The 12,766-nt window shown below is 38.9% G+C and overlaps 1 protein-coding gene across 1 annotated transcript in view; it reads right to left on the bottom strand.

Moving 5' to 3' along the window:
- CRISP2 (cysteine rich secretory protein 2) overlaps positions 1 to 12,327 on the bottom strand; it is a gene marked incomplete at its 5' end in the record, with an annotated part of 36,732 nt that extends 24,405 nt beyond the window's left edge. The window contains 8 exon segments of the mRNA XM_058020863.1: positions 2,982 to 3,070; positions 4,654 to 4,748; positions 5,482 to 5,627; positions 6,738 to 6,825; positions 7,311 to 7,430; positions 8,765 to 8,826; positions 12,137 to 12,200; positions 12,202 to 12,327. Of these exon segments, the coding sequence (XP_057876846.1) occupies positions 2,982 to 3,070; positions 4,654 to 4,748; positions 5,482 to 5,627; positions 6,738 to 6,825; positions 7,311 to 7,430; positions 8,765 to 8,826; positions 12,137 to 12,200; positions 12,202 to 12,327 (790 nt within the window).
- Positions 12,328 to 12,766: the final 439 nt, after the last annotated feature.

Raw genomic sequence — 12,766 nt, 5'->3', positions numbered from 1 at the left:
GAGGGGCTGGAGCATATCCAGGGAAGGGAACAGAGCTGGGGAAGGATCTGGAGCACAGGTCTGAGGAGGAACAGCTGAGGGAGCTGGGAAAGGGGCTCAGCCTGGAGAAAAGGAGGCTCGGGGGGGATATTCTTGTTCTTTACAACTCCCTATAAAGATATTGTAGCCATGTGGAGCTCAGTCTCTGCTCCCATGTAACAAACAATAGACAAGAGGAAATGGCTTCAAGCTTTCAAGCTGGGCCAAGGGAGGTTTAGATTGGACATTGGCAAAAAATTTCTCCACAGAAGGGGTTGTCAAGCATTGGAACAGGCTACTCAGGGAAGTGTTGGAGTCACCACCCCTGGAAGCGCTCAGGAAATGCACAGTTCTGGTTGTTAGGGATGTGGTTTAGTGATGGACCTGGCAGTGATAGGTAAATGTTTGAAGTTGACGCTCTTAGAGGTCTTTTCCAGCCTTAGTGATTCTATGATTTCTTGACCCATCATTCATGGTAAAGGAGTCTTTTGTGAGTGAGGGCAATGTTTTTGCCCACTTCCTTATTGATAACAACCCTGGACTAACTATTGCAACATAATCATTCTTACTTGGACCTGTGCTAATTATTTCAGAGCATAGTAAGTCATGTTCCAGCACTCACACCTCTGCCCTGGCATTGCTTAATTTACTTTTAGAGCTGTCTCCAGCTGAGAAGGCAGTGTGCCATGGAGGGGAAAAAGTGGTGGAGATGAATGAGGAAAAATCCCAACCCCAATAATAAGCCCTTTGAGTTGTGAAATTGAACTTTTAACTTAATACTTGTCTTTCACACTAGAAGAAACGCCACTAGAAGCAGTCAAATGTGTGATGAAATTATTCTGTGCCAAGGGCTCTGGGACTTGCAATCCTAATTATGACAGCAGCTTCCTTACTAAAAGGGGACTAGAATGTGCAACCTTTCTAAGGTGAGACTGAAATAATATTTAACCCCATTGTTAACTGCACAGAAAAACACCTGTATCCCAAAGGACACCAAGTGGGGATTGCAGGTTATTTATGCTAATTGTTGTTTCTCTCTGAAAGGGAGTCTGATGGAGGCTTGCTTGCCTGACTTCTGTTTTTGCTTAGGAAATCTTCTCACATAACCTGATTCTGCTCATGCTGCTAAATATTTAGGCTCCCTTCAACACCTAATGCTAATAAAGTCACAACTTTGGTGAAGTTTAGAGAATTTTATTTCATGGTAATAAGAAAGAATGAAAATTACGATGAACTGGTCAGTGAGGAATGAGTAATTTAATGACTGATACAGTGAAAGAACATATTAAAAAAAATTAAAACACGTCTACTTGTTATGAAAAAGAAAGTTCCCAAATGCAGGGACCTTCCCCCTTTTGACTATCTGTTACTGTGAATTAAGCTCTTTTCTCAGACAGTCCTTTTTCTTTACAAGGCAGGTTTGGTTACCTGTATTTAAATGCAATCTTACACTATAAACAGGATTCTTAATTTAAATTAACTACATTTGGTGTGTTTTTTGGGGGTATTTTTTTGTGGTTTTTTCACAACTGAGCATTTTACAGTAGAACATATGTCAGCAACAGATTCTAAACCAGAATAGATCTACAGGAAACTGCTCTGCTCTCCTAATTTCTTTTAAGAATTACATATTTCAAGCAATCCTGTTTATCTTCTGGTCCTGTTAACAGTACAATAGTTTAAATTTTCAATCAAGTTAAAAGCAGTTACATGACCAAGCACTATCCATCTATTCCAAGAACAAAATAAACATATGGAACGACAGACCTTTAAAAATTGTTTATTCGATAACATTTTGGGAAAAGAAAGATGATAAAAGCTAATAATATATCTAGCTGTCTATTAGCTAGATAAAAGCTAATAAGATGATAAAAGCTAATAATATATCTAGCTATCTGTTAGCTATCTAAAGTAGCTAATAATAATAGCTAATATATATTAGATATATCTTGCAAAGAAACAAAAAATTTAAATTACGATTTCTACCATGTTCTGGACCATTATATAAATAGAATATGTACATCACCTACAGATTTTTTTTGTATGAGTCACTGTACTGAAGTCAGTCCTACTGTATATGTTGGAGAGGCAGGATGGAAGTTTGTGTTTGTGGAAGAATTCATTAAGGAGATGAATATCCAGGAAGGTAAATGTTGAGCCTCTTATTTTATTCCAGTTTTGCATTGACAGGAACAGAGCATTGGACTTGACCAAGCTCTGGGCACACACTGGACACTTTGCCAGGAATGTTGGACAAAAGTCTCTTCAAACTTTCAAGGTTTGGCTGAAAACGATTTGAAACACAAAATTAATCATGAGTGGGAAGTGAAAACCTGCATCATGTCCTTTCAGAATAATTTTTCATCAACATTATTTTCTCTTTGTTTTCTTCTCTGTTGCCATTTACTCCCCAGCAGCATCCCAACCATTAATTTGACCACACACAGAAAATAAGTGGCTTTTTCAAGATTTCTTACTTATCCATAAAGGTGTTTTAAAGTTTTCTTTCTTTATGTTACAGTCTGTGATGAGAATTTGGTTAATTCAATAACAGAAGATATTAATTAAATCTTGCATTGTGAGATGCAGCCCATAAGTTTTTATTTCCTATCAGAATTCTAAAATCTCAGGTTTGCCACTTGCTCTTATCAAGTGCGTTGCTACTTCCATTTAATCTGCCACCATTGTTTAGAAGATGAAGAAGTAAGAAAAAGGTAAAGAAGTCCCCTCCTTCCCTAGAATTTCTTAGGTTCAAGGATGAGATTTATCTCCCCTGGGCATGAAAAGGTGTTATCTCACCTAGATAAAGCAGACAGCATGGTGAAATGTGATTTCTGATAGTGCTTTGGCCCTAGTACTTCAGTAATTTTTTTTTTAATTTAGTTTGCATAAATTAATTGCTGTTTAGGGTTTTTTTAAGCATCAACTTTATCCATGTCACAATTAAAATGCTTGGAACTTACTGCATAGTCCATCCTCACAAGCATTGGGGCAATCCCCACAGGGCTCTCCTTCCTTGTAGGGTGTCTTCATTGAACCTATTAGGTTTCCCCTGAAACATCAATGTTACCAACATCAGCTATGAAGTCACTACACCATATTGAAGAGGAAAAATAAATTATAAAGATGTTTAGATTTACACTCAGTTACTTCTGTAACTTACTGTTACATTTATGCTGGGTTATATGTCAATTTTTACACGTGTGCTGGGTTTATTTGGAAATGCTTTGACAGTGGGCAGAAAGGGGGAGGAATTCAGGAATTTCAGGGGTGGCCTTTGTGAGAAGACACCAGAGGCTGTCTCTGTTCCAGACAGGGCCAGTGTTGGCCACTCCAAGTTGGACCCCTCTGATGGAGATTGTGGCTCTGGGATAACACATTCAAGGGAGGGTAAATTCTGCATGCAACAGCAACCAGAAGAAAGGAGAGGGAATATGTGAGAGAATTCACCCTGCAGACACCCAGGTCAGTGCAGAAGGAGAGGGAGGAGGTGCCCCAGGCACCTGAGCTGAGGTTCCCTGGCGCAGCCCATGGAGAGGCACCAGGAGCAGCCCATGGATGTCCATGGGGATGCAAAGATCCACCTGCAACCTGTGGAGCAGGAGGATGCCTGGAGGAGGCTGTGATCCCCTGGGAAACCCTCACTGGATCAAGCTCCTGACTGGATTTGTGACCAGTGTGGGGGACTCAGATTGCAGCAGTCCAATCCTGAGGGAATGGAAGCATGGAAGGAATCCATGCTGGAGCAGCTCAGGAGGAACTGCAGCCTGTGGGAAGGACCCACACTGAAGTTCATGGAGGTCTCTCCAGTGAGAAGGACCCACAATGGAGGGGGGGAAGAGCAAGGGGAGGAAGGAGTGGCAGAAATGGCACAAGATGAACTGAGCAGAGTCCCCAGTCCCATCCCATCGTGCTGCTGAGGGGCAGGAGGCAGAGAAAACGAGGAGTCAAGCTGAGCTTGGGAAGAAGATGAGGGCTGGTAGAAGTTATTTTAGGTTTGATTTTACTTCTTATTATCCTAGTCTGATTTGATTAGTAATAAATTAAGCTAATTTTCCTAAGCTGAGTCTCTTTTTCCCATGACAGTAAGTGGTGAGTGAACTCCCCTGACCTCATCCTGACCCATGAACTTTTTGCAATATTTTTTAATTACTCCATCCTGTTGGGGAGAAGAGTCAGAGAGGCTGGGTGAGCTACTGATGGTCAGTCAAGTTCAACCTAAAATAAGGTATAGTGAATGTGGAAATTAATTTTAGGCACTCTTTGAAATCATCACTTTAACATTCACATTAAAGTATTTTGGAATTAATTATAGTCTTCACTGTACATATTGGTATGCCTTTCTGCACTGACATTTCAAGTAGAATGTGCAAAATATTTATTTCTAATTAACTATTATGAAAATTAGGATTTTCAGGCAAGAGACATTTAATTTAAAATCAGTGTCCCTTTAATATATTTTATGCTTTTCTTGTTTGACAACTCTTTTCATAAGTGTGTTTCTGTCCTTTCATATTCCTAATACAGTCTTCCAACCTGTTTCTCAGCTATTGGTGATGTTCCCTGATACAAATATCTCTAGCTCCTGACTAATTTTGATGATGTAACAAGTACTAAAATCAAATCAATACGTACACGGGGCAGTACTGGCAGACATAAAAGTAACTGTACGTAGTGTTGCTGCAGAAAGCAAAACCACATCCAATTTTATAAGAATTGTGCCAAACCATCTGTAGGTATAAGAATAAAAATAATGGGAGTATGGAAAATATACGTTTGAAAATCATTTAAATACAATATGCATCACAGAAATATTTGCAATGAGATTAAGTCACTTTATTTACCCTTTATAGTAAAAATATGAGCCCCATGTTACTGAAAATCTGCTTTCACCCCTATCCAACCAAAGAATATTGGGGATATAACAAGAATAATTCAAGACACATGTTTATAAAAACTTTGATTTTGCATTTATGTCTTCATTCAATTACAACTGTTAATGTAGGAATGATGATGTAAAATTTTGTATCCTGTTTTTTGTGCAGGTACTGTAGAAGTTAAGGATTAGCCATTGCCCAACTCCTCTGAGTCAAAAGAGCTCTGTTGACTGCAGCAAACCTATTTATATTTCCTTGCTGATACTTTAATAACCCTGTTTTTCCACCTTCTGGGCAATTCCCAGATGTTAAACAAGTTGCTGCTTCCTAAAGCCTTGAAATACCAGTATCTTTACTCTTTACTCCTACATATACTCAGGCTATTATTTTCATTTTAATCTTGTTACTTTACATATTCTTTTCATTCTAATTCTGTTCCTTTGAAAGTTTTCATCTTGTTTTGTTAGAATAACTCTCATGTCTCCATTGTATTTATTTCCTTTAAAGATGAGAGGGTAAAACTTGCTTAGCTAACATTTATTTGTTCAGCCTGAAATATAAATATCTATATTAAAAACACATCTACCTGAGTGTAATGGCCAAACATAGCACCTTTTGGTTTTGCCCCAGTTCCATATTCGAAATTTTTCTCCTCATTGTACCAGGTCTGAAGAACATCTGACCATGAGAACGGGGCAGAGGACATGAAGAGATTTTCACCACATTGAACATCTGAAAAGAGAATGGTGCTGAGAAATCCACAGAGAATACACACATGAGAAAAAAAAAACCCCAAAAAAACAAACCAGCAAAAGGTGGGATGATTTTCATAGAAATTCTCATCCTAAATTGGGCTGCAGGATGTTTTTTCCCCAGCTGAGTGACATCACCCTTTCTAAATACCGAAGGTGTCACTTGGCCAGTTTGCAGCATGGCCTGTTTGGCCAGTGGTTGGTTGTTGCAGACATTCTGCATGACTGCAGGAACACCTGCACAGGTGCATTGTAGGTTCATGGCTGTAATTTTGCTATTTGGAAGTTGCCAACAATAATTATCCAGGTCACAACCCAGTAATCTTGGGAAAATCCCAACAATCCAAATTTTACTCCTGGCACACAAGAAAGTGTCTCTACTGCCCTTATCTTCTGTTTTTATTCAGTTCTAACACCACTGCATTGGTCCTCAAATGGGATTCACCCTGGCAAAAAATCAGAGGATTTGTATTTTAGGAAAAAATATTGACAGGACTGTCCACATCTTATATGTGGTGCGGGTAGAGGTCAATCAGCAGCACACTGGCCTGTTAACACGGTACAGCTGTAAATTCAATATCCAGTGACTGACTAAGTATTAATCTGAACCTCAGAGACAGTTCAGTTTTAGGTTGCAATTTGCCAGGGGATTTAAAAACTCTTAAGTCTGGTCTGAGAAACCATGCTTAGCACCACCAGCCAGTTTTACACCTTTGCCTTTTGCCCTTTTCTTCCCAGACATTTCAAACCAGCACAAGTGAACTGGTTTCTGCATTAGCTGGCTCTAGATCTCTAGATTCCCTTTTTTCTGATGGATATTTTAGGAGAATATGCTTTATCACTATGATTTAATTTTTTTCGTCTGCTGTAGAAATGGGATATACTATGTAAAACTGGGATGAGAATGGGATTGAATTTTTCTTGCTCACTGGGCAGATTTCTACCTAGAAATTTCCATTTGTCACATGACAAAAAAAAAAATCAGTATGAAATTAAAATTGCATCTCATTTCCCCCCAAACAAGCAAAACCCCAAAGTAGCCACATCAATAAGTTGTGATGTTGTTCAGCTCCACTCATGCTGCACTTACTGGTTCTCCTCAGGTTAGGAGGACTGTGCCTTAAATTACATTGATTGGCCCAATTTTGGGCATTCTCTGCAGCTGCAGGACACCATTCCTTAATGAAAGAAGAAAATATCTGTCACACACCCATGAATAACCCCTCATGCATACCCCTCATAAAGGAGCAACATTTAGAAATTACATTTAAATGAGAAAAAAGTCAAATGCAAAATCCTTTTGATCCCATTTTTTGAGGGGAGAGGGAGGTAGGAGCAAAGTTACTGTGCACCAAGGGAATGGAAACTGTGAAGCCTGATGAAGAATGCATCAGAAAGAAATTAATTATGCTATGGATCTTTCTTCTCCTTTTAATTTTACTTCAAAAGAGACATTACTGTTAATACACCACCACATTTTCCAGGTTTTTTTTTTCCACCTGCCCAGCCTTATGTTTCTCTTGGTGCTGGCTGTGCTCAATCCTTAGGAAAGGTCTGGAGAAGGAATTTGTGGCTAAATAAAATAATGTGACCCCGCATACAGTCCTGTATCTCTCATATAGTCCACCACTCATTAAAAATAAATTTACAGCACACAACTTACCATCTTCATCATGTTGCTGGCAGTTGGTTTTACTCCTCTCCTGAGGGCATTATGTCTGTCAACAATCAATTTCTGCTGCTCTGCTCTGCTGCTTGACAGAGCATTGAGAGCTGCAGTTTCCTAAATTGAAAAAAAAAAAAAAAAGAAAAAAAGCTATATTTCTGTTTCATTTGAATTTTACTAAATCCTGCTTCATGTGTAGGAAATATTGAAATACCAAAATTTTATTATCAACCAAGGACATAATGCCTGTGGTGGAGGAAGGATTGTGGTCCTCTTTGTCTCCTAAGTGTCTCTTCCATGTGGAGCAGCATTTCAGTGGTTCCACAGCATAAAGCTAAGCAATAATAACACAGATTCCTGTATTTTATCTCCCAACCCTCTGTGGAGGACTGGGATATTCTGGAATGCCTCTATGCCTGTAGACTCACATTTAGGCAACAGAACCAGACTTATTTACCAATATTATAATTTCCTAATGAGGTTTTGTGTAAAGAGGATCTACAAATCATCAGAATATATTAATTGTGTTTATGATATGTTTCTCTTCTAGTTTTAAACTTCTTTATCAATGTTTTTCTATTGAAGAAATCTGTTGTTTAATCACAGGATCATCTTGGGCTTCTTGCGGTACTTCATCAGGACATCCCACTGAACAGAAAATGTTTATACCTTTCATGCCATAGATCTTCTCCCAATTCTGTCATAATTCTGACAAAATTTATCATGGTTTTCACATGTTCTCTAATTAAAAAATAGCCATGTGAGGAACTCAGCCTCCTCTTTACATCCATTCTCAACTAGTCTGGACTGCAGCATTGAGAGGAGAAATTGAAGGATTAGGAGGAAATGCAGTCAAGCCATCAGTCATGTGATGGAGAAGTAGCAAACTACAGATTTCAGACTGTTTGAGTTGGGAGGAACCATTCTGTGAGTGCATTCAGGGTGTTAATTTAGCTGTTTGAGGGAAATCAGGGATATGGGCTGAGTGGATGGGACTCTGAGCAAAGAGAGAGGCAATACCTCAGGACTTGTGGGATGAGAAAGGAAGAGAGGTAAGTAAATGATATCTATAAACCTGTGTGGAATTCATGGGAAAAGTGCTTGATCTTTAGGAGGTCCAGATTATTGGATTTGTGTATGGAAACTTCTGGAAAATACAGCTATCTCTGAGCCAAGTTACAAGTACATCTTTAGATGGTTTTTTTTTGTGCAAATGTAGAACCAGAAAACTGTTTTGAAATGAAGCAGACTTCAAGGATAAGTGCTTTCCAGATTCTATATCTATTACTTCAAGAATAAATGCTTTCCAGATCCTAAATATCTCATCAGACTCTTTCAGCATATGTTTGGTGTGCATAGGAAAAGCCAAATTCAGTTGGTCCACAAGTGCCTCAGGGCTCACCCAAATTTTACAAATATCTCTTATTTACAAATAAGAGATAAAATTCTACCTGTCCAGTGGACGGAGGCAGCACAGCTGTGAAACACAGGAACACTGCTGGCAGAATCATCTCTGAAAAGTGAGAATGAGGAATTAATTTTCTTTTTACAGTTTTCATTTCTCTGAATACAAAATACATCTTAATCCTGTATGTTTTCCGGCTTTTGCTCAAGTTCCTTCCTTCCTTCCTTCCTTCCTTCCTTCCTTCCTTCCTTCCTTCCTTCCTTCCTTCCTTCCTTCCTTCCTTCCTTCCTTCCTTCCTTCCTTCCTTCCTTCCTTCCTTCCTTCCTTCCTTCCTTCCTTCCTTCCTTCCTTCCTTCCTTCCTTCCTTCCTTCCTTCCTTCCTTCCTTCCTTCCTTCCTTCCTTCCTTCCTTCCTTCCTTCCTTCCTTCCTTCCTTCCTTCCTTCCTTCCTTCCTTCCTTCCTTCCTTCCTTCCTTCCTTCCTTCCTTCCTTCCTTCCTTCCTTCCTTCCTTCCTTCCTTCCTTCCTTCCTTCCTTCCTTCCCTCCTTCCCTCCTTCCCTCCTTCCCTCCTTCCCTCCTTCCCTCCTTCCCTCCTTCCCTCCTCCCTCCGTCCCATTCATTTTTAGAACTATGACAATAAAATTAATTCTCCCTCTTTATTTCCAAATTTCTATGAATCAGCTGCTTTTTACATCTCATACTTCCTGGATTAACACTGATGGAATATCCCCACAGGTGTTCACAGGTATTTTTGCTGCCCTTCCTGCAGGAAGCCTATTGCTCATTCTCAAACTGCAGAATGGCATGGGATGCTGCTCTTAGTCTGTTTCTGTGTCAAAGTGAATCTGAAAATTCCCTTGCTCCCCTTTGCCTGCTCTGACTGGAGTGCTTTGGTTGAGAGGGGAATTAGACACTGAGCCCATCTGATCTCTACTGTTGGGTGTAGGAGTCAATATTCAAAACCTGCTCAAAGCTTAGTGACCAGCACTACGAAATCTTGCATGTGAGCTGGGGCAGAACTGGGAAAGACCTGTTTCAGGAAGATTTTTTTCGCTTTTATTTGTTTTAAGACAGGTCTTGACTATATTACAATAATAAGAAATGACAACAGAAATTAAAGCCTTCTCTAACATTGTGATTCTTGGTATTTCCCATGCAGGGCCAGGAGTAGGACTTTGATGATACTTGTGGGTCCCATCCAACTCAGGTTATTCTACAAATATCTCATTCTAATTGAAGAAGCATCCACCAGACCTTGGATTCCAAGACTCCACTTGCCTGGGAGGCTCAAACACCACTCCAGTGACCAAGGAGGTCACTGCAAAGTTCAGGTATCTGCAATCAGCCACACGAGTTACACTTAGCTGGTTTCTGCTCACCTACCTCTGGCAGGCAAGCAGGTGACTAGAGTGGAATTTACTTGTCCTGGCAATTTTCCCAGCCTCCCACTCTGAGGGAATTTATGGGCATGTTACCACAGAGGTGTATTATTAGCTTACCTTGTTTGGTTTTGAGGGGCTGCTGATTTTAGTTTTAAATTATTCTTGGGGAGAGGCCAGTAGGGCTTGCTGATCCTTTCATATTCAGCAAAGCCCCTTTGCCTGGAGGCAACCAGTTTATATAAAACACAGGGTGCTCTGGAGAGCATTGGTACTTGTGGAGAACACGTGGTTAAGAATAAATATGCTTTTCCAGGTGTTACAGCAAGGCCCCAGCTCTTCACCAGGCTCTCACCTTGCTCTGGGGGTGACCCAAATGCCCAGCCTGAGGCAGGGATGCTGCTCTAGCTCTGCTAAACAACAAAACCCATGGACTGTGACTGTGGGCAGCTGGAGCTCAGAGGCCAAAGAACCGGAAAGACTGGTCACTTCTGTCCAATTAAACTCTCACAGCCTTCAAAATAGGGTGGATTATTCCAAGCACTTGTATTTGAGGGAAGATCCAGTTGATCCAGGGGAAAACATATGGATGATTAACAGAGTAAGTCATTATCTCCTGTTCTTAGTATTGTTTTATGTCCCTTACTTTAGATTTTAACATCACCTGTGCCTCCTTGAAGTGCTTTAGAACCACAGAATGTTTTTCTTATTAATTTCTCTAATTCGTATTTCTCAGAGCCGTTACAAAACTTTGCACTTTGTCTGACTTAGGTGTTTAGCAACAAAAGGTTATGCTCCCAATATTATTAAAAATATGGTTTTCATTTAATTTCTAACTAGAAAGTAAATAGAATTTGGACTCTTTTCAGCTGTACTCAAGTTACAAGCAAAAAATATGTCTTTTGAATGCAAAATATTATGAGATGCAAGTATAAGGCAACCCTTTTTGCACATAAAACATATATTAAAGGAAAAAAATTATTCACTGAAATGATGAAGCTTTCTAGTTTGCAAACTAATCTGAAGAAGCTGATTTAGAGACATGGGCAAAGTATTCATTCACTGTAATATTTTCTATGAATTAACTTACAATTAAATATAATTGGTAATTTAATACATGATACGAGTTTCAAAATGCCATTGGAATGCTTTCTAAGACCCAGTGGGTTTCCCACTCCAAGATATTAACATACTTTTGGCAATCCCACTGATTTCAACCAAATGCTTACAGTTTATGAGATGTAAATTTAATTGCTCTGCATTAATTTCTAGGCACCGGTCCTAAAATCAGTCTCTCTCTCCCCCTCCCCTGCTCCCCCTCAATCAAACATAAATCAGGACATGTGCCAAGTCTTACTGACTTTCCTGCAAATCCATCTGTATACCAGGATCTGCCACTGAAAGATGGTGCTTTAGCATCCCTAGTTTGTATGAGTTTGGCAAACTCATGAGAATATGTTTTTCCAGTCTCTCCTTCTAAAATAAAAAAATAAAAAGGTGTATCCTAAATTATTCATTTAATTGGATAACCATTAACAAAAAAATCCCAATTATTTTTTATTATCCTTGAGAAAGACCTGAAATAGAATTAAGTCTCTGTCATTGCACTTGTAAAGCATTATTGCACAAAGGCTTCTTAGCAGCTACTTTGTAGAAGAAGAGTCAATTAAACAAGGTGGTAATTTTCCCACTCTGAAAATAGGTGGTGATAGAAACATGAACCAATAGAACTTACTAAACTGAATCTATATCCCATTCAATGTGTTTGACTGTCTCTCTGTCCCTTTCTCTATGTATAAATAATTTACTAAGATGCTGCTTTCTTGATACAGATGGCTTTTCTAGTATTTTTGATAGTTCATCCATTTTCTCCATCTTTTTGTTTTAGCTTGTGTTACACTATTGCCTATATAATCCTTACTTTTCACTGAATAAAATCCTCTTCTGTCTAAATTTTTCAAGAAGTCTTCTGATGACAGGTTGTATTTTATACAGGAAAAAAAAAAATAATTTAAGCCAACGAATCAAGGCGAATCCTACCTTTTGTTTCCATGAAGATCAGAAGTTTCTTCTGTCCTTTGTTGTGGTATTAATTCCAATAGTCCTTCATCAGGTAGTTGTAGAATTGGCAGGAATTCTTCACTGGAGGGTGATTTATAGCTCTTCTGTTTCCTGATAGGACAAAGTGATTCAACGTCACAAGTATTACAAAGTTCATGTAGTGACCAGATAGAACAACAGCATATTTTTCAAGCTTAAATTCATTCAAAAAGGAAGTTGTTTGCTTGTCTTCCATTTTAATTTCCTCTTACTTCTTGTACTGGAATACATGGAATACTCTGAAGTTATTTTTGGAAGTGTTACATCTTCAATTTGAAATTTGCAGTCAATGGGGAGGCCAGGTACAATGCTCTCTGCTAATGATTGACACAACCAGTTGTGGTAACATTTGATCCTGATCTCCAGCAATGCAAATAAACTCAGCTAGCTACTGACTTTATTATTATTATTATTATTATTATTATTATTATTATTATTATTATTACTAATTAACAATGCCTCCAGACTGACATTGTTGTAACCAAGATGGAATCTTGCCCATTGATTTTTCCATGGGAGTTTAAAAAGCCTTGGGCCGAGTTCCTTTTCATTCCATGGATTCTTTACATT

The sequence above is a fragment of the Melospiza georgiana genome, chromosome 3, assembly GCF_028018845.1.
Source record: "Melospiza georgiana isolate bMelGeo1 chromosome 3, bMelGeo1.pri, whole genome shotgun sequence".
Taxonomy (NCBI): Eukaryota; Metazoa; Chordata; class Aves; order Passeriformes; family Passerellidae; genus Melospiza; species Melospiza georgiana.
The sequence above is the reverse complement of the archived record's forward strand: the minus strand, read 5'-3'. Positions and strand labels throughout refer to the sequence as shown.